This window comes from Dama dama, chromosome 7, assembly GCF_033118175.1.
Source record: "Dama dama isolate Ldn47 chromosome 7, ASM3311817v1, whole genome shotgun sequence".
Classification (NCBI taxonomy): Eukaryota; Metazoa; Chordata; class Mammalia; order Artiodactyla; family Cervidae; genus Dama; species Dama dama.
The window spans coordinates 46,985,884-47,005,647 of record NC_083687.1 but is presented as its reverse complement, the minus strand read 5'-3'; the positions used below and the strand labels follow the sequence as shown (position 1 = coordinate 47,005,647).

The 19,764-nt window shown below is 41.1% G+C and overlaps 1 protein-coding gene across 1 annotated transcript in view; it reads left to right on the top strand.

The window, feature by feature from the left end:
• The window catches only part of SYCP2L (synaptonemal complex protein 2 like), a 61,584-nt gene that overhangs the window by 14,197 nt on the left and 27,623 nt on the right, over nucleotides 1-19,764 (top strand). The window contains exons 11-19 of the mRNA XM_061146301.1: nucleotides 2,110-2,144; nucleotides 3,508-3,650; nucleotides 5,280-5,332; nucleotides 6,262-6,307; nucleotides 8,267-8,359; nucleotides 8,462-8,522; nucleotides 14,099-14,241; nucleotides 15,873-15,963; nucleotides 16,465-16,562. Of these exons, the coding sequence (XP_061002284.1) occupies nucleotides 2,110-2,144; nucleotides 3,508-3,650; nucleotides 5,280-5,332; nucleotides 6,262-6,307; nucleotides 8,267-8,359; nucleotides 8,462-8,522; nucleotides 14,099-14,241; nucleotides 15,873-15,963; nucleotides 16,465-16,562 (763 nt within the window). The remainder of the gene's footprint in view (nucleotides 1-2,109; nucleotides 2,145-3,507; nucleotides 3,651-5,279; nucleotides 5,333-6,261; nucleotides 6,308-8,266; nucleotides 8,360-8,461; nucleotides 8,523-14,098; nucleotides 14,242-15,872; nucleotides 15,964-16,464; nucleotides 16,563-19,764) is intronic.

The following is a 19,764-nucleotide window of genomic DNA, read 5'->3' as shown; positions in this document are numbered from 1 at the left end:
TGATTTGGTGGTGACATAAGGGCAAAATCTCTCTGGAGTGTACTACCCCAATCTATTGTGCTTCCATGGTGGCTCAGATGGTAAAGAATGTGCCTGCAATGCAGGAGACCTGGATTGGATCCCTGGGTCAGGAAGATCCCCTGGAGAAGGGCCTGGCGACCCACTCCAGTATTCTTGTCTGGAGAATCCCATGGACAGAGGAGCCTGATGGGCTATACAGTTCATGGGGTTGCAAAGAGTCAGACACAACTGGGTAACTAACACACAGACAATCTTTGTTCTGTTTAGGTGTTTGCAGTGGTGGTGGGTTTTTTGTAGTTTTTTTTTTGGTTCTACCACATTTGTGAGGTGAAATACTTTTCTCAGGCTTTAGATTATTTTTCACTGTGTGAATGTGAACTGAATTAGCGACTCGTGGGAGAATGTTAAGAATACAGACCTGGTGCCAGGCTTCAGCCTTCCAATCCTGGTTTTGCCACTTACGCTGGTTGTTCTCTAGAGCACAGTCTTAACTCACTACGCCTCAGTCTGCTCACCTGTAAAACGGAACCAACATTAATACCTGATCGATAGAGAGCAGGTTGAATCAGGCAATCTGTTGGAAGTGATTAGCATATCACCTGGTAGGGAGCAGATACTCACAGGTTACCAGCCGTTAGCTGTCCCAGGACGGCATGTATTGCTTTCCACGGGATGGATTTGGGGGGTTTTGGTGACCCACTCACAGTTACATGGTTCCTGGGACATTGAAATTTGGAGGTAAGGTGGTCGTGTTGACCATGGGAAGCAGCACTGAATTGTTTTGAGAGTTGAACCTGAACCTGTGACGGTGTGCTGAGCACCAGTCAGCATCAGAGACATCATTGTGGCCCTCCTTTATTCAAGTGACACGCAGCCGTGCCTGCAAGAGGAAGGAATCCAGTTTATTACAGTGTGGGCTTCCCTGATGGCTCAGATGGTGAAGAATCCGCCTGCAATGCAGGAGACATGGGCTCGATCCCTGAGTCAGGAAGATCCCTTGGAGGAGGACATGGAAACCCACTCCAGTGTTCTTGCCTGGAGAATTCCCAAGGACAGAGGAGCCTGGCGGGCCACAGTCCATGGGGTCACCAGGGGTCGGACACGACTGAGCCACTAAGCCCGGCACAGACCTGAAAGAGGTGGTTGGTGCCTGTGGAGCTCAGTGCGTTTGTCCGTTTAACTCTGCAGAATGCAGTGTTTCCTCTGAAATTTTCCTGCTGCGTTTCTTTGAATACAGTGATTTAATTATTACCCTTAGCCATGCACCTAGATCTGGAGAGGAGTCGACCTGATGGACTCTGCTCAGTTTTCAGACTAATTCAATGGTCCTGTCTTAACATTTGAGTGTTCTCACCTGGAATGTTCTGCACTTCTAGTCAAATGTAAACCTGCAAACATAAAATTAAGTAGAACTCTCGATAAGACCATTCTAAAACGTCTACTAAATTGTGACAAATCCATACATTTATGATGAGAAACTGAACTGTTACAAGATTTCTGAAATCCATTCTTTAACTGTGGAGTTATGACATTAAAAAAGACCAGCCCCACACTTGTTAGCATTTAATTGAAATTCTTAAATGAACATGAAGTTTGGGAATCTCTGGTGGTTACCATAATGTGATAACTTAACCCCATTACATCTGTAACTTTATCAGTTTTAAAATTTGATCCCAAACAGTGATAGGAAAGACCCACAGCACCTACTGTATCGTTTCTTCCAGGGTCAAGCTATCTGATAATAGTAATAAAGAGTATACATCTTCAGAGGCTGGTGAGGTGATTATAGAATTCCAGAATCTTAGCATTTGCTGAATCTTCAGAGATGATCAAACTCACTTTACAGAAGAACTAGAATCTCAGAATGTGTAGTAGTTCTGGTTTCTCTTTAAAGAGTATATTTAAGTCAATATATACATTTGAGACCTTCCCCATAAAAATGTGTTCTTGACATTGAGGACATTCTGATAATGAGTTTGAAATACTTAAAAAAATATACATCTCAGTTTAAAATTTTAATGCCAATGTAGTAAAGTTTTACTTATTTATGTTCATCCCAGTAAAATGAAATTTATCTAAATATTTCAGGAAAGACCTTGCAAGGACAATCTTGACTGTGGGTGGTAAGAAGCATTTAGAATTTTAAATATGAGAATATTAAATACTGGACATGGGTTTAATGAGCATCTGGGAACTATGGGGAGTAAAGTATGGTCAAATTGAAAATAGGAAGTAGAATTTTATTTTTAATTTATGATTGAAGCATTAAGCATGCTGAAACAAATAGTTAATGAATATTCCTTTACTCTCCAATGAGGTGAGTCAAATTTGATCATTTTTCCACATTTGCTTTAAATTCTTTTTTAAGTAAATCAAAGTTACAGGTAAAGCCCTGTGTCCAAATTCCCATCCCATTCCCCTCTTTATCTGTAGAGATAATCCTTGACTTGGACTTGCTTCCATTTTCAAGAATATGTTTATACTTTAATACATATATTCACAAGCAACATACAGTGTTACTTTGCAAATTTAAGTTTGCATATCCAGTTGCCATTTGATTTTTACCTTTAAAATTGTTTAAAATCTACGCATGTTGGGATATGTAGTTTTGTTTATCTGCTCTGAAAAACCAGTTTATGTTGAGATTTTGTTATAGTAGAAATATTTCTTAAGGCTGGGAAAAAAATCTCCTTTTTTTTTTTTTTAAATTGAGGTCTAGTTGATGTATAATATAAGTTACGGGTATACAATATAGTAATTCACAATTTTTAAAGGTTATACTCAGTTTATAGTTACTGTAAAATTCGTTCTGTATTCCCCATGCTGGGCAGTGTATCCTTATAGCTGATTTTATACTCAATACTTTGTATCTCTTACTTCCTCACTCCTATCTTGCCCCTCTCCCCTTCCCTCTTCCCACTGGTAACCACTAATTTGTTTTCTGTGTCTGCAAGTCTTAGACATAGTTGCTTTTGAATGTTTTAATATATCTGAAATATATACTGCAGATGTAACATTTAATTTTTTAAGAAATTGTTGCATATTGACCTGTTGTTTGGATTTTTCTCCTAATATTTCTTATAGATGAATGTAAATGATTATTGGGACTTCCCTTGGTGGCTCAGATTGTAAAGAATCTGCCTGCAGTGCAGGAGACCTGGGTTTGAACCCTAGGTCAGGAAGATCCTGCAGAGAAGGGAATGGCAACCCACTCTTGTATTCTTGCTTGGAGAATCTCACAGACAGAGGAGCCTGGTGGGCTGCGGTCCATGGGGTTGCAAAGGGTCAGACACGACTGAGTGACTCACACTTTCACACTTTAAATGATTATAATTGCTCCAGGATATAGCTTGCTACTTAAAACTAGAAGCCACAGGCTAGTCTTCTGAGCTGGAACTTCTTAGAGCAAATGCTGATCTGTGGAACTCGTTTCCTCTTTGCTCTGTGCCCAGAATTATCCCTGTCTGCCGTGTTTTTAATCTCTAGATTATGACCAGCAGGTGGCTCTCTGTGAAGCGTTGTGTAGACTGACGATGAGAAAATCCAGGGAGGACTTTGTCCCTCAGTGGTTTGAAGATGACACCATAGCTAAGGCTTTCAAAGAAATTAACGACCGAGAATTTGAGACGGTGAGATCTGTGGTCATGAAAATTCCATTTAATCAATGCTCATGAAGCATCTTCTCAGAGCCTTCGTGTATGTTGGGCTTAGGGGAGGGTTTTTTTTTCTTGAGTGTGATTGTGTTGCATTTTGAAGCTTCCTGTTTCCCACTTTTGTGAAAATAACTTGAGGACAATAAAAATAAAGTATGTTTGGGCCAAATACCAGCCTAGAGTTAGGACATTTTTATAGGAAACCCAGCCTGGAGACAGAACTGTGTGAATTTGATGGATCCAGTCAGAGACCACGTCATGGAGCGGGAAGTGACTTTCAACAAACCTGGAAGGGTAGGGAGTCGGAGAAGAAAAGAGTGTGCCTTGCAGAGAGCAGCTGGGGTGATGATGCAGGCTGAGGCTGGTCTGGGGGCTCTGGTCTGGGGTGGGTATGACGTGAGCTCTCCAGCCTCCGCAGTCTGAAGTGAAGTGAAAGCCACTCAGTCGTGTCTGACTCTTTGTGACCCCATGCTCTATATAGTCCGTGGAATTCTCCAGGCCAGGATACTGGAGTGGGTAGCCTTTCCCTTCTCCAGGGCATCTTCCCAACCTATAGTTCGAACCCAGGTCTCCCACATTGCAGGCGGATTCTTTACCAGCTGAGCCACAAGGAAAGCCAATAATTTTTGGTGTCTTTCATGCAACCTGCTTCCCTGGTAGCTCAGTTGGTAAAGAATCCGCTTGCAATGCAGGAGACCCCGGTTCGATTCCTGGGTCAGGAAGATCTACAGGAGAATGAATAGGTTACCCACTCTAGTATTCTGGCCTGGAGAATTCCATGCCCTGTATAATCCATGGGGTCACAAAGAGTCAGACACGACTGAGCAACTTCACTTTCACTTTTCACTTTCAGTTTTGCAAAACAAAAGTAATTACCTTGTTTCTCAAATCATTTTCCGTTAGAGCCGTCAGTTTCTTAGTGGAATTGCTTTTAGAGGAAGGCTCACATCTGTGTCCCTTTAGTGTGCTGAATGTAGACATGGAGCATGAGAACTGTTTACCACAACAGACATCCCCTGCCAACAAGAGGGGAAAAAAACCTGGATCAGTACTTCTCTAGTTTTAGAATTTGGGGGGTAACAAGTTTGCTTCCCTAATGGTTTTTGATCAGGAGAACTCTAGACGCATTCTTTATTCTTAGAACCTATAGCAGGAGAGAGATTCCAGGAAGGAGCAGGAGAGAGAACTGCTGACAAGGAAAATTGGCAGTGGATAAATCCACCAGGATAAACCCCCAGTTGATAAGTTTTATGGGTTTGTGGTTGGCTTGTGCTGGGGAGATGGATACCCAAGGGTTAGTCAAATATTACAGTCTAGGTCATCAGTAAGAGGTATTCCTCTTGTTCACTCTTTTAACCCAGGGAAACATAATTGCACATAAAGTATTCCTCAGCTGGGGGTTCAGAACTTGAGCCTGGAGCCTCCTCTTTCTGACACAAAGCATTGTTACAGTTATCATGGTTAATAAGTCCTTATGGAGTCTTGATGTCACTGGATCCTGAAAATGTAGAAGCAAACACGGGTCTCTGTTATGCTGCAAAGGGTAGTATTTAAATTGAATATCTTGGTTTGTTTAACAAAAAGTTTGCATTATTTACTTTGAAGGATTGTAGACGGTTTGTCAATCACCTAAATGACAGACTTGGTGACCAAAGAAGGTAAGATGTTTCTCTGAGCTTTACTTTATTGACTAGTTCTATTCTGAGTGTCTTTTTAAACATTTATTTGGTTTTTGGTTGTGCTGGGTCTTTGTCTTTGCACGCGGGCTTTCTCTATATTTGCGGCAGGTGGGGGCTTCTCTCCCTGGCGGAGCACGGATTTCTCTTGGGGTGATGTCTCTTGTTGCAGAGCGCAGGCTGTGGGGTGCGTGGGTTTCAGTAGTTGTGGCTCACGGGCGTAGCTGTTCCGAGGCATGTAGGATCTTCCCCGGGCTAGGGATCGAACCTGTGTCTCCTGCATTGGCAGGCAGATTCTTATCCCCTGTACTACCAGAGAAATCACTGAATGTCTGATTATTTTTAGGACATCTAGAATCTGTTTTATTTTAGGGGAGAATATAGAATACAGTATTTACTGGGCATCCCTGGGTTATCCACCGAGTAGAACGCTCAGAAGCAAAGCCTCATTGTGCCTAGCAAGTCGTTAATGTGTGTGTAAAATGGTTTCGTTCAGTCTGTAACATATTTATTTGTGATTTAGAGCAGTTGTAACATTATATCCTCCAGAGAGATTTTATGAAGAATGATTTTCTGTAGGTCTGAGGATAACTAGGGAAAGACGTATTATGGACAGTTAAGTCTTTGAGAAGATATTGGCTAAATTCACTCCTTTCATTAGGACTCTTGCCAGGCAGCTGGGTTGCGGTATATACAGGACTAAAAACCTGGCTTGTAACCTTCCAGGTGGGATTGAATTCTGCCCATGGAAACAGATCTCCATTTGCAGCTTTGAGAGCCTCTTCCATACTTTGTACCAAGGGAGTTAACAGCACACCTAGTTATCCATACTTGTGTATAGAATGTCTGTAGCTTGTGTGGGGGGTCCATCCATATTTTATTTTACTTTTTAATTGTGAGATGTTTTGCAGGGTCTATTCATTTCCATGCCTTGCTGCTTTTGCTGGTGAGCATGAGGTATGTCTGTCTTTGGGGCTGTGAAGTTGGGTGCTGTATACTGAGATCCATAGGTAGATGTACATCAGGCCAAACTGCGTTTGCTACATAGAAGGGTGTTTTTTGTTTTTTTTAAAGGAATTTTGCTTTTCTTCCTAGAGGCCTCAACTCTGAAGCTTACTATGTAAGAGCTCTACTGTTACTACTTGATCAATGAATTTTTGAGTTTGTATACTTTGTTCATGAGGTCAGTTACAGGAACCTTGCCTTCCTCTATCCTGTTGATGGGCAGCATTGTTCACTCCTGGATTGGAGGGAAAAGGGACCTGCCCTTGCTTCTTCTTTCCTTCCAGGAGGTGCCTCCCACTCTGTCCCCAGCAACTGGGGTCACTGTCCTTTCTCTAGCTCATTCTACCTTGTTCTTCATAGTCCAAAATTGTGTAGTCTCTTTTCTCCCTCTTCTTTGGCTTCTAGAGGAACAAGATCCTTCATGTAAAAGTGCCCCAACCTGTACCATCTCAGGTTTTTTTCGGGTAAAATTTTCAAAGGTCTCTGAACCTGGACTTCACTGAGGTTTCCTGGATCATGTCTCTTGAATGTCCTCATTAACTCTTTCTTTGTTTTGGGTCTAGCGCTGGCTTCTTGGCCTCTGTGAGCTAAACTGTTAGATCATGACTACATGATAAATTCTTTCTCTCTCAAACCGATTTTGATAGCTTGATTCCTGCATCTCAGGTCTATCTCTTTTTCCTTCCGGTTGTCTGAGGACTCCAATCCCTGCTTGCTTGCTTCTTTCTAGGACTTCTAAATTTCCATCAGCTTCAGTAGGGGTCTGTACACTGGCTCTCCACGACACAGACATGTGTTAACACCTTTGCTCAACTCTGTAGCTGTTATTAATTAAAAGGGGACATGCGTGATGGAATGGTGACCAAGAAATACTGTTTATTGGAGAAGCAAGTGGGAGAAGAGTAAGTCTGTTGTTTGTCCCACTTGCTGAGGAATAGAAACTTTATATATGCTTGTCAAGTGTGTCTGACATATCTGGGAAGAAACAAAGGCATTGTTAATGGTTCCCATGAAAAGGGACCTCTGTGAAGTTGGGGGACAAAGAAGGAGATATTTACTCTTTCTATAAGCGCCATACTGTTTTAATCTATCTTTCTTTCTTTCTTCCTCCTTTCTTTAAGAGCATATATTTATTTTGTAATAGAGTCATTTCTTGGTACCTATGGGGGGCCAGGCCCAGGACCCCTTGTGGATGCCAAAATCTGAGGATACCCAAGTCCCTTATCTAAAATAGCTTAGTATTTGCATACAATGAACACATACTCTCCCACATACTTTAAATCATCTCTAGATTACTTACCATGAAAATGCTATGCAAATAGTTGTAAATATTAATACAGTATGTTATATAAATAATTGCCAGTGTGTGGCAAAAATCAAGGTTTGCTTTTTAGAACTTTCTGAATCAATCCACATTTGTTTGAATGAACCCATGGATATGGAGGACGGATGGTAATCAATGAAAATGAGGATAATGTGAAATCTTCAGGTCTTAGCCTTCTTCTAACATGTGGCAAGTTAGACAGCCAATCAGCATTTTTATTTGATCACAGTACCTCCTTGCTAGAAGTCTCTATCCGTATGCCATGTGGATTGTTACTGCTTTCACATAGAACTGTTTTCTCTGTGACTTGAACTAGAAAAAAATGGTGTGGATAGTTATCTGACACATTTAAACATCTATTGCTAACTATGGAGTTGTTTATATAAGTTTTTATAAGTATATAGAGCTTTTCCAGAAATAGGTGAGCTGTTACAATTGAAACCTTCTTCCTGTTTTGCAGAAGTTAGAGACAATAGAAGGAGACTCTGTAATCTTAAAGTAGGGTGGTTCTAGGGAAAAAAGCTCTGTTTTTAGTGGAATTTTCATTTGAACCTTTCACATATTAACACTGGAATTATATCTTACAGATGAGAAAACCTGCAGATGAAAAATTAGAGAAATTTTGGATTGATTTCAACCTAGGGAGTCAGAGTGTAACTTTTTATATAAACAATCCTGAGGTAATCATGTTTGATTCCTGTTTAGACCTCAGTGCCTAGAGAATGTTGATATCCAAGTGTGTGTTAGTGCTCATGAATTTCACTTATTTTTTTTTCCCCAAGAGTGATCTGTGGGACTCAGTAAGACTTTTGAAGGAAGCAGTGATGAATTTCAGCATACTGGGTAAGATGTTCATTCTAAACTACTCCACACTTTACTGCCGAGTGTTATTTCTGTTTACAGTTGCTGTGTATGGTTAGTGAATCCAGGGCGAACTTTGCTTGCCCTGAGGTAGAGGGCGCTGGTGAGTGTGGTGGAAGCTGGGCTGTGCTCAGGGGAAGGACTGGTGACCTCCAGTCTGTAACGTTGGGGTTCGGTGACTTGCCTGATTTTCTCACTGTAAAAAAAATGGCTATAGTTCCTGAACAAACTGAAAATAGAGTCACCATGGGATCCAGCAGTTCCACTTCTGGATTTATATACAGAAGAATTGAAAGTTGGACTTGAATAGATTTGCATGCCAATGTTCATGGCCGCCTGATTCACAATAGCCAAGAGAGGGAAGACACCCACGTGTTCATCGACCGATGGATGGATAAAGTAGATGTAATCTGTACATACAGTGGACTGTTATTTACCTTTAAAAAAAGGAAATTTTGGCACATGCCACAACATAGATGAACCCTGAGGATGTCATGCTAAGTAGTAAACGCTAGTCACAAAAAGACAAATACTGTGTGGTTCCACTAAAACGAAGTGTCTAAAGTCAAGTCAAGTCGAGAGAGACAGAAAGCAGAATGGTGGTTACCAGGGGCTGTGGGGAGGGGAAAATGGAGGGTTGCTTAATGGGTACAGTGTTTCAGATTAGTAAGATGAAAAAGTTCTGGAGATCTTTTCTACACCCATGTGAATATACTTAATACCACTGAACTCTACACTTAAGAAAGATTAACAAGGTAATTGTTATATTTTGTATCACAATTTTAAGAAGTAGATATAGTACCTGCCTTCTGTTTCCCACACATTTACACTAACGATTTATGAGTTACATGGGTATGTACAACATGTAGGTAAATATAAGCCCTCTGCCCCACTCTTCGTAAATCTCTATCGCTCACCTCTCTTCTCTGCTTGGTAGGTAGAATTGAGGGGCATGGAGTTGGGGAGCGATCCTTTTCTGGGTGGATAAAAGTAAGGTCCTGGTCTAGTTCAGCATTTCAGATATCATCACACTTAACCAGGATCCCTGAAATTGGGTCTTTAAAAAATACAAGGATGTTTTGAATATAACTCAATATGCATAATCATTGGGTTTACTAAGGAGTTAAATAATAAAAATACTAAGGAGTTAAATAAATTGAAGTAATTGAGTTTACTAAAGAGTTAAGTAGATAGCATATTAAAAAGCAGAGACATTACTTTGCCAACAAAGGTCTGTCTGGTCAAGGCTATGGTTTTTCCAGTGGTCATGTGTGGATGTGAGAGTTGGACTGTGAAGAAAGCTGAGCACCGAAAAACTGATGCTTCTGAACTGTGGTGTTGGAGAAGACTCTTGAGAGTCCCTTGGACTGCAAGGAGATCCAACCAGTCCATCCTAAAGGAGATCAGTCCTGGGTGTTCATTGGAAGGACTGATGCTGAAGCTGAAACTCCAATATTTTGGCCACCTCATGCGAAGTGTTGACTCATTGGAAAAGACCCTGATGCTGGGAGGGATCCGGGCCAGGAGGAGAAGGGAACGACAGAGGATGAGATGGCTGGATGGCATCACCGACTCGATGGGCATGAGTTTGAGTGAAATCTGAGAGTTGGTGATGGACAGGGAGGCCTGGCGTGCTGCGATTCATGGGGTTGCAGAGTCAGACACGACTGAGCGACTGAACTGAACTGAAGGAGTTAAAATACTATGCAATTATATGGATTCTATGCTTACTTCACAAAGAATCTAGGGCGGCTTGCCTATTTATACCAAAATAAGAGAAATGGAAAGTTGAAAGCACAGACAAGCATGACAGAGTCTATCATGAAGGCTGAACTGAACTTGGCCACCGTGGAGATTCAGATTTGGTGCCTAGCTTACTGAAGGCCAGGGTGAAAAGTGAAGCAGAATGTATAACATGATTCCTACCTTATAAGCCCTGTAAAGAACAGATCCATCCTTCTAGCTTTGGACTCTCACTGGAGGTTCTCCCAAGGGGCTCCTGAGGGTAAGCCAGTCTTTCCTCAGCCCCGAGTGTTCCTTGCTGGACTTTCCTGGGTACATAAGTTAACTTCAGTGTTTTGTTAAAGGATGATTTTTGAAAAGGTGAAATGGTGACCCTCATAAAAATACATTAATAAAATGTGGATTAAAGGCTGTATTAATGAGATAATTGGTAAGATGTAATAACCAGGAAGATGCAAAAAACTACACAATATAGACAATTTACAAATAGGTTTGTAAATAGAATAGTTGTGTTTCATAAACACAATTTGAGTTTCTATGAACAAGAATCAGTTGCATTATTTAATTTCTTCTGTTAAATATTATTAGAATAAGAGGGAAATTGGGGCATGAGGAGGCAGTAAAGGAAGAAACAGGAGAGGAGAGTCTTTCACTGTTCAGCTCTGGAAGAAAAGGAAAGAAGGAAAGGATGGTGAAGACCGCCCATCATTCAGATGCTAATTGCAAGTCAATTACAGGTTGACACCTGTATGTCTGACCAACTGGGTACCACTCAGAGGTTCCCACAAGCTCCTCCTGGGGTTTCATAATTTGCTATAATGGTTCACAGAACTCAGGGAAACATGTTTGTTTACATTTATCAGATTGTTGTAGGGGATGATAAAGCATCTGCCTGCAATGAGGGAGACCTGGGTTCAATCCCTGGGTCAGAAAGATCCCCTGGAGAAGGAAATGGCAGCCCACTCCAGTACTCTCGCCTGGAAAATCCCATGGATGGAGGAGCCTGGTAGGCTATAGTCCATGGGGTCGCAAAGAGTCGGATACGACTGAGCAACTTCACTGTTACATAATAAAGGATCCAGAGGGTCCATAGTGCAGGGGCTTCTCTTTCTGAGGAGCTGGGCTGCGTCACCCTCCTGGAATGTTTGTGTTCACCAGCCCAACAGCTCTGTGAACCCCATAGTTCAGGGATTTTTATGGCAGCTTTATCATGTAGGCATGATCCAATATTAACTCCACCTCTGGCCTTTTCTCCCCTCCCTGAAGGTCGGAGAGATGGAAGTTCCAGCCCTCTAACCATGCCTTGGTCTTTCTGGAGACCAGTCTGTATCCTGAAGTTGTCTGGGCTCCTCCAGCTACCAGTCATCTCATGAACTTAGAAAACACACTCATCACTCAGGAGATGCAAAGGGTGTTAGACGCTCTGGTGTCAGGAACCAAGGTCAAACATCAAATATGAGAGCAAAAGATGCTTCTAGCGCCCCGTTGCTTAAAATGGACTTTAGGAGCTCTGCGTCAGGAACCAAGGCCAAGATCAAATGTATATATTTTATGGTGACATAGATGGGAAGGAGCAGAAGCCAGCGTTTCTGTAGTCACAGAATTGGAAAGAGGCTGGAAGTGCCTCCTCTCTCTAGGAAAGGGGTTTATAGACATCTCATTAAAAATGTAAATTAAAAATAAGTATAAATTAAGAATAACTCTTTGCAATCCCATGGACTGTAGCCTGCCAGGCTCTTCTGTCCATGGGTTTCTCCAGGCAAGAGTACTGAAATGGGTTGCCATGCCCTCCTCCAGGGGATCTTCCCAACCCAGGGATCCAGCCCGGGTCTCCCGCATTGCAGGAAGATTCTTTACTGTCTGAGCTACTAGGGAAGCTATATAGTCATTACCTGCTACTATTTAAGATATGTAACATATCATTGGTGTTTACTCTGAAGTCAATATTTTGTAGAGACTTCCATGGATCTGACTGTGGTCAGATCCTAATATTACATTACAGATTGTAAGTTTTTGAACCCTGAACTTTGCTGCTGAGGTGTTTTCAGTAACCCACTTGTCAAGTTAATATCCCATACTTCATAAATATATCACCTTTTGGGGAGACTCTAAGATTCATAAAGTGCCTCATAGGAGCTGGAGGAGGTAGGTGTGACTTGGTAGTTCTATAGTCGAGGAAGCTGAGGCTTGTATAGCAAACTCAGTGAACAAGACTCGCCTTTTGTGTGCACAGCCCTTCCTGCTAAGGGGTTGGCAGTGCTTTAGGAGCCTGTTGAGGGTTTGGTGTAGCTCTTGGGCTATTTTTTCTCACCCTTGTTTCTTTGCATTTAGCCCCACAGCCCAGTTCAGTTCAGTTGCTCAGTTGTGTCCGACTCTGTGACCCCATGGACTGCAGCATGCCAGGCTTCCTTGTCTATCACCAGCTCCCAGAGCTTGCTAAAACTCATATCCATTGAGTCGGTGATGCCATCCAACCATCTCACCATCTGCCATCCCCTTCTGCCTTCAGTCTTTCCCAACATCAGGGTCTTTTCCAATGAGTCAGCTCTTCGCATCAGGTGGCCAAAGTATTGGAGCTTCAGCATTAGTCCTACCGATGAATACCCAGGACTGATTTCCTTTAGGATGGACTGGTTTGATCAGCTTGCAGTTCAAGGGACTCTCAAGAGTCTTCTCCAGCACCACAGTTAGCTATTTACTTTTTCAGACACTGTTTAAAATTGGTTTTGCTGAAGAGTTTGAGACTTACCCCCAGAGACTGAATGTCCAGTAAGATCAGCCTTTGGGGGATTGTTGAATTTCACTAGAGGCTAGCACTATCCTATATAAATATGATCTGAACCATATATTAAAATTTTTCTAGTAGCCTCATTAAAGTTTTTTTTTTTCCAAGTGGACTGATTTTAATGTGTATTTCACTCAGTATGTCCAAAATATTCACAGTTTAACATGTACTCAATGTGAACAATTAATGAGATACTTTACCTTCTCTTTTTGGTACTAGTCTTTATAAGCTCTGGTTTTATGCTTATAGTGCATCTCGTGTTGTACTAGCCGTATTTCGAGTATCAGGGGCCACAGATCTGAACTCAGGTGTGTTTTTTTTTTTTTTTTTCCTTTTTCCATTCTCAGCAGTTTGTGAAGAGCTTTGCCAGCTCTCTCATGGTTTTTTGTTCCTGCTGCTTCCAACGCAGCTGTCCTCACCGTGGCTTATGCTTGGGCTCACTATGAATTGTGGTCTGAACTAGTTGTCTATTAAAACCAACTACTCTTTGTCAGTAAAGGGCTGGTGTCTGGGTTGGAGACCCTCAAGGACACTATTGTCTGAGAAGCAGGCCTCTCCGAGGATGTTTCCATTTCTCTGTAAGTGGAGTCTGTTGAGATGAGAGTGGATTATTTCAGTTTGGGTATTGGAAACAGTAGGTTTTTATTTTGAATTGTAGAAATGGGTGGGGTCTAAGAGAATGAAGTTTGTGCTTAATATATTGAGAAGTAAAATACCTGTCAGAGATGATAGCTTTGTGTTCACAAATGTTCTTTAAAAAAAATGGATTGAATTTTAGAAGACCTATCTCAACTGCTATGCTGCTAAATTACATCTGTTTCTGCAAGATTAACTACTTAAACATAATGTGTGTATATAAAAACACATGTGCATTTGATAAAAATAATTTCAGAGTAACTTTATTTAAATAATATATTTTCAGCTTCTCATTGCAGAAAAATCTGGACAGTAGTTGTCATTTAAAATTATAAAATTTAAAAACACAACCCTTTCCAGTTTGTCGATCTACATGGACTTTATTTTTTGCTAGAAACTGAGATGAAGATGCTCAAAATTTACCTGAAGAAGCCAATTAATATCCGAAACAAAGAAGTGATGAAAATAGAAATCCATTTTGAACTGCAATTCAACATATCACAAGCTTCCATTAAAGCTTTAGGAGAAGACAAACAGGTGACAGATTTAATTCTTCTTTACTATTTGAATATGTTTCGTTTCATTTCCATATTGGGGTTTTATAAATTGAAGTATAATTGACATAAAACATTATTTGTTTCAGGTGTAAATCATAACGATCCCATTTTGTATATATTGTGAAATAATTGTCATAATGAGACTAGTTGACAGCCATCACCATTGTTAGTTTTTTTTTTTTTCTTGTGAAAGCTTTTACTCTCTTAGCAACATCAAATATGCAGTATAGTATTAACTATAATCATGATGCTGTACGTTAAATTCCCTTGACATACTCATTTTAAAACAGGAAATTTGTACCTTTCGACCCCCTTCACTCATTTCACCTACCCTCAACCCCCTCCTCTGGAATCACCAATCTGCTGTTTGTATCTGTGAGCTTATTTTTGTTGTTGTCATTTTTAAGATTCCACATACAAGTAAGGTCATGTGGAATTTGCCTTTCTCTGTCTGACTTACCTCAGTTTGCATAAGGCCCTCACAGTCCATCCAGATTGTTGCAAATGGCAAATTTGCTTCTTTTTAAAGGCTGTATAATATTCTCTATAAAAATATGTATGTGACTCCAGAGAAATATTTGTCAATTTTGTTTATATTTTCAAAGAAATCGCTCTTAGTTTCATTGATCTTTTCTGTTGTTGTTGTTGTTGTTTTTTTTTTTTTGCCTCCACTTTGTTTATTTCCATTCTTTTTTCTCTTTGTTCTACTAACTGGGTTCATTTATTTTCATTTTCTAGTTCCTTCAAGTGTAAAGATATGTTATTTATTTGAGATCTTTCTTCTTTATTTTTTGATGTGGGCGTTTATCACTATAACTTCCCTCTTAGAACTGCTTTTGCTGCATCTCATAAATTTGGTATGTTTTATTTCCATTTTCATTTGCCAAAAGGTATTTTTAAACTCTCCTTTGCTTTCTTCATTGACCCATTGGTTTTTCAGAAGTGTATCATTTAGTTGCCACATATTTATGAATTTCCCAGTTTTCCTCTTGTAATTGATTTCTGGTTTCACATCATTGTGGTCGGTAAGGATGCTTACTATGATTTCAGTCTTAAATTTATAAAGACTTGTTTTGTGGCCTAATATGTGAGTGTTTCCTGGATTCAATGTGTGTTGAAAGAATGTGTATTCTGTTGCTTTTGGGTAGAACATTATGTGTATGTCAAGTCCATCTGATCTAACATTAATTTAAGGCTGATGTCTTCACATTAATTTTCCATCTAAATGATGTATCCATTGATGTAAGTGGGGTATTAGAGTCCCTTGTGTGTGTTCAGTCCCTCAGTCTTGTTCGACTCTTTGCAGCCGCATGTACCCTATATAGGCCTCCAGGCTCCTCTGCCCATGGAATTTTCCCAGCAAGAATACTGGAGTGGGTAGCCATTCCCTTTTCCAGGGGACCTTCCTGACCATGTGGGATGGAACCCACGTCTCTTGCATCTCCTGCCTTGGCGGGTGGATTCTTTACCCCTACCTCTACCTGGGAAGTCCCCATTTAAAGTCTCTTCCTATTATCATATTGCTGTCTATTTCTCTCTATGTATGTTAATGTTAAATTTATAAAAGAATTACTGCTTCTAAAAACCATGTGGTTTTGGTGTGCATTTCAGGTGATGCCTGACCAGACAAAAATCTCAGCCGTTTTTGGTGAATTAGAGAAAGAAGACCCTGAGATTCCTAGCAGCCACAAAATAGAGACAGGTATATTGGGAAATAACAAAATTTCTTACCTGGATTCCCTGTAGAAGCAATGATAAAATGTTACTTGAAAGAGGGTACTGAAAACCTGTGGTCACATAAGAGTAATTAATGTGCTACGCCTTTGGAGAAAAAAGTTGCAAATTAAACCTTGAATTATTTTGTCCACCTGATACAGTCTCTCTGGGGGTGAGTTGGAAATGACAAAGGAGAAATAATGATGGGGTGGCTGGAGGCAAGTGCTAGGGGCGTGTAGGGGCCTGTCTGCCCACAAAGCTGGCCCTGCACAGGTGAAATATTTCTTATGAGTTAGACCCAAAGGCCAAGGTGCCTCTCGATTTTTGGTGTGTTTGAGGCAGGCCCTAATTACCAGTTCTCACCAGAAGATGGCGCTGTACCAGCAGTGTGGCTCCCATGACCAGGGTTTGCAGGGCATATGCAGCACTTTGTATGGTTATTGTTACCTTTTTTTTTATTTTATTGCTCTTTTCTTCATGCGTATAGACCAAGCAAAGGACTCCACCGAGCCGGCAGAGGTAACCGGGGCTGAAGACAACCACCACCTGATAACTGTCCCCTTAAACAATCAGTCTGAGCCTGCTGTAAGTACAGGGGCCTGGGCCGGACTCTGAACCGTGTCCTCCAGGGTGCTGGCAGGTGGAAGCCGGCTCTCCCGGCTTGTTGTCCAGTTTCTCCCGGCCAGCCATCGCGCTCTTCTCTTGACTCTCCCCTCCTTTCAGTTAGGTTCACCAGCTGCACTTATTTTTCCGTGCCTTTCCTCAACTTGGCTCTCCCGCGGAGTGTGTGACTGGGCTGCCTTGGCCTCATTTCCTCATTTGGGATTTGGAGACTGAGCTAGGGAGAAGCAACATCGTTTCTGGAATCAGACCTGGCTCTTAGTTACTGACTGTGGGAACTTGGAGAAATGATGTAACATCACTGGGGCTGAGGCTTCTCATCTAGAGAACAAAGCTGGTCTGGGCTTCCCTGGAGGCTCAGTGATAAAGAATCCGCCTGCCAATGCAGGAGACGCAGGTTCAGTCATTGGATCTGGAAGATCCCAGGAAGAAGGACGTGGCAACCCACTCCGGTATTTTTGCCTGGAGAATCCCATGGACAGAGGAGCCTGGCAGGCTGTAGTCCATGGGGTCGTAAAGAGCTGGACACGACTTAAGTGACTAAAGAAAACAAACGATAGCTGGTTTATAGTGTGGTCCTCTTAGGACCAAAACCCCAACACACATAAAGCTCCTAACACAAGGCTTGGCATGTATTGGTCTTCAGTCCATTTTCTTATGTTTGATCACATGGACACATTATAGAGAAGTGTGATGATAGTGTCATATTTTTTAAACAAATATACACCAAAGATTATTTCTACAGATAGATTGTCTTTGGGGGAACTTGAACATCTCAACAGTTATGATGCTGTTGACATTTTTTTAAGTCTTCCTTTGATGTTTCCCTTAGTAACTGTGAGACACTCTTGATTATCTTTGATGTGGTAGACCTTCTCCTGTGGGTGGGTATCTTTTTTTTTTTTTAAACAACCAGTGGTCACTTGGAGACAAATTTAATGAAGAAAGAGCCTGATATCTAAGTATTCAAATACTTTTCTTTGGAGGTGTAGAATGATTCCCAAAAGTCTCAAAGGCACCCTAATTAAGCAAATGTTTATATATGCATTTTCCTGCAGCAAACAAACACAGCTGATAATTCACCTGAAAAATCAAAACTGGATGATACACAAAAAGGTCAGATTTTTTTTTTCCGACATACGACTTGAATGGTATATTTCAATGTATACTTCAGATGCTTAACAATTTTTGTTTTCTATTTTTATGCTTGGAAGTTACTTCAGAACGCGAGTATTCTGTAGATTCACAAGAATCATCAGCAACAGTTCAGTTTCCTACATTAAATGATGCATCTAGGTGAGTGATTTTCAGAAGTCATAAACCATGTAGATTGTTGTTAATGTGACTTGTTAATTGCAATTTGACTGTCTGGGTTTTGCCCTTTCCTGTATCTGGCCATGCCCCACACAAGGAGAGAGCGTTGTGTGCAGTTTTCTGTGAATAACTTCAGCAGGGCTGCAGTGTTTTCTTGTCCTACGGGTCTCTACCCCTTTCATGGATCACAGCCTTGTCGTGGCCACGGGGCCTGCATAACTCAATGAAGCTATGAGCCATGCTGGACAGGGCCCCCCAAGATGGACGGGTCATGCTGGAGAGTTCTGACAAAGTGTGGTCCACTGAGGGAGGAAACTGTAGTCCCAATGTTATCTTTGGTGATGTAGTTTTCCCTAGCAGAACACTGGATACTCCTTGACAGAAAATGCGTATCACTTGGCACTAATTTATTTGCCACTTTTCCATGGAGGCCTCTGAAGAATGCGTCATACATGTGATTTTTTTTTTACAGCTTTGTTGAGATAGAATTGAAATAACATGTACTTATGTAAAGTGTACAATTTGAGTTTTGACATTTGTCTACACCCAGGAGCCGTCACCACAATCAAGATAAGGACCATATCCATCATCTCCAAGAATTTCTTCCTGCCCTTTGGAAATCCCTCCCTCTTTCTCCATGCCCACCCCCACCCTTGGCAATCACTGATCTGCTTTGTCACTATAGATGAGTTGGTAGTTTTAAAAATCTTACTTAAATGGAATCAAACTGGAGGCACTCTTTTTTTTTCCCCCCTAGTGTCTTTCATTCATTGTAATTATTGGGATTGGCCAAGAAGTTTGTTCAGTTTTTTCATCGCTTATAGAAAAATCTGAACAAACTTTTTGGCCAGCCCAGTATTTTGAGATTCTTCATGTTGTATCAGCAGTTCAATAGTATTGAAGAGAATATGGAGAATAGTGGATCCATTGTATGGATACACCACAACTTGTCTGTCCATTCTCCTGTTGATGGACATTTGAGTTTCCAGTTTTTTTGTTGTTACAAGTAAAGCCCTTGGGCTTCATGTATAAGTCTTTCTGTGGAGGTGGAGGTGGCTTAGCTGCTAAGTCATGTCTGGCTCTTTGCAGCTCCATGAACTGTAGCCCGCCAGCCTCCTCTGTCCGTGGGATTCTCCAGGCAAGAATACTGGAGTGGTTTTTCATTTCCTTCTCCAGGGGATCTTCCTGATCCAGGAATTGAACTCCGGTTTCCTGCCCTGCAGGCAGATTCTTTACCTCTGAGCCACCTGGGAAACTCTTCTGTATGGAGACTTATGTTTTCTTTTCTCTTGGGTGAATATATAGGAGTGGACTAGCTGGATCATAATTGGTATATATTTAACTTTTTAAAAAACTGCCAAGATGTTTTCCAGTGTATTTAGAGCATTCTACATTACCACCAACAGTCTTTGAGGGTTCTGGTTGCTAGGCTTTCTCATCAGTAGGTTCAGTAATATATTTTCACTGATGGATGAACTAAGGAATGAATGAACAGATCCAGTTACTGATGTGGGCTGTTTCTTCATTTTTCTACCAGAACCACACAGTCCCACAAAGGGTCCTCAGTGAATGATAATTTCCTTTATTTACTTCATTAATTTTTATTTATTGTTATGGCTCCACCTCCCAAACACCATTCTTCTTCTTTGAATTATGAGATATCTTTCTGTGTTGTGTATCTGTGTCAGCATTTATTATTTGGGGGCTTTAAGGGTTTACAATTTATATGTAATTGTAAATTACATATGTAATTTACATATGTAAATTCCAAATTGTAAATTACACATGCAGCTCTAGGACCTGCATTTGTCTCAGTCGTGTCCGACTCTTTGCGACCCCATGGACTGTAGCC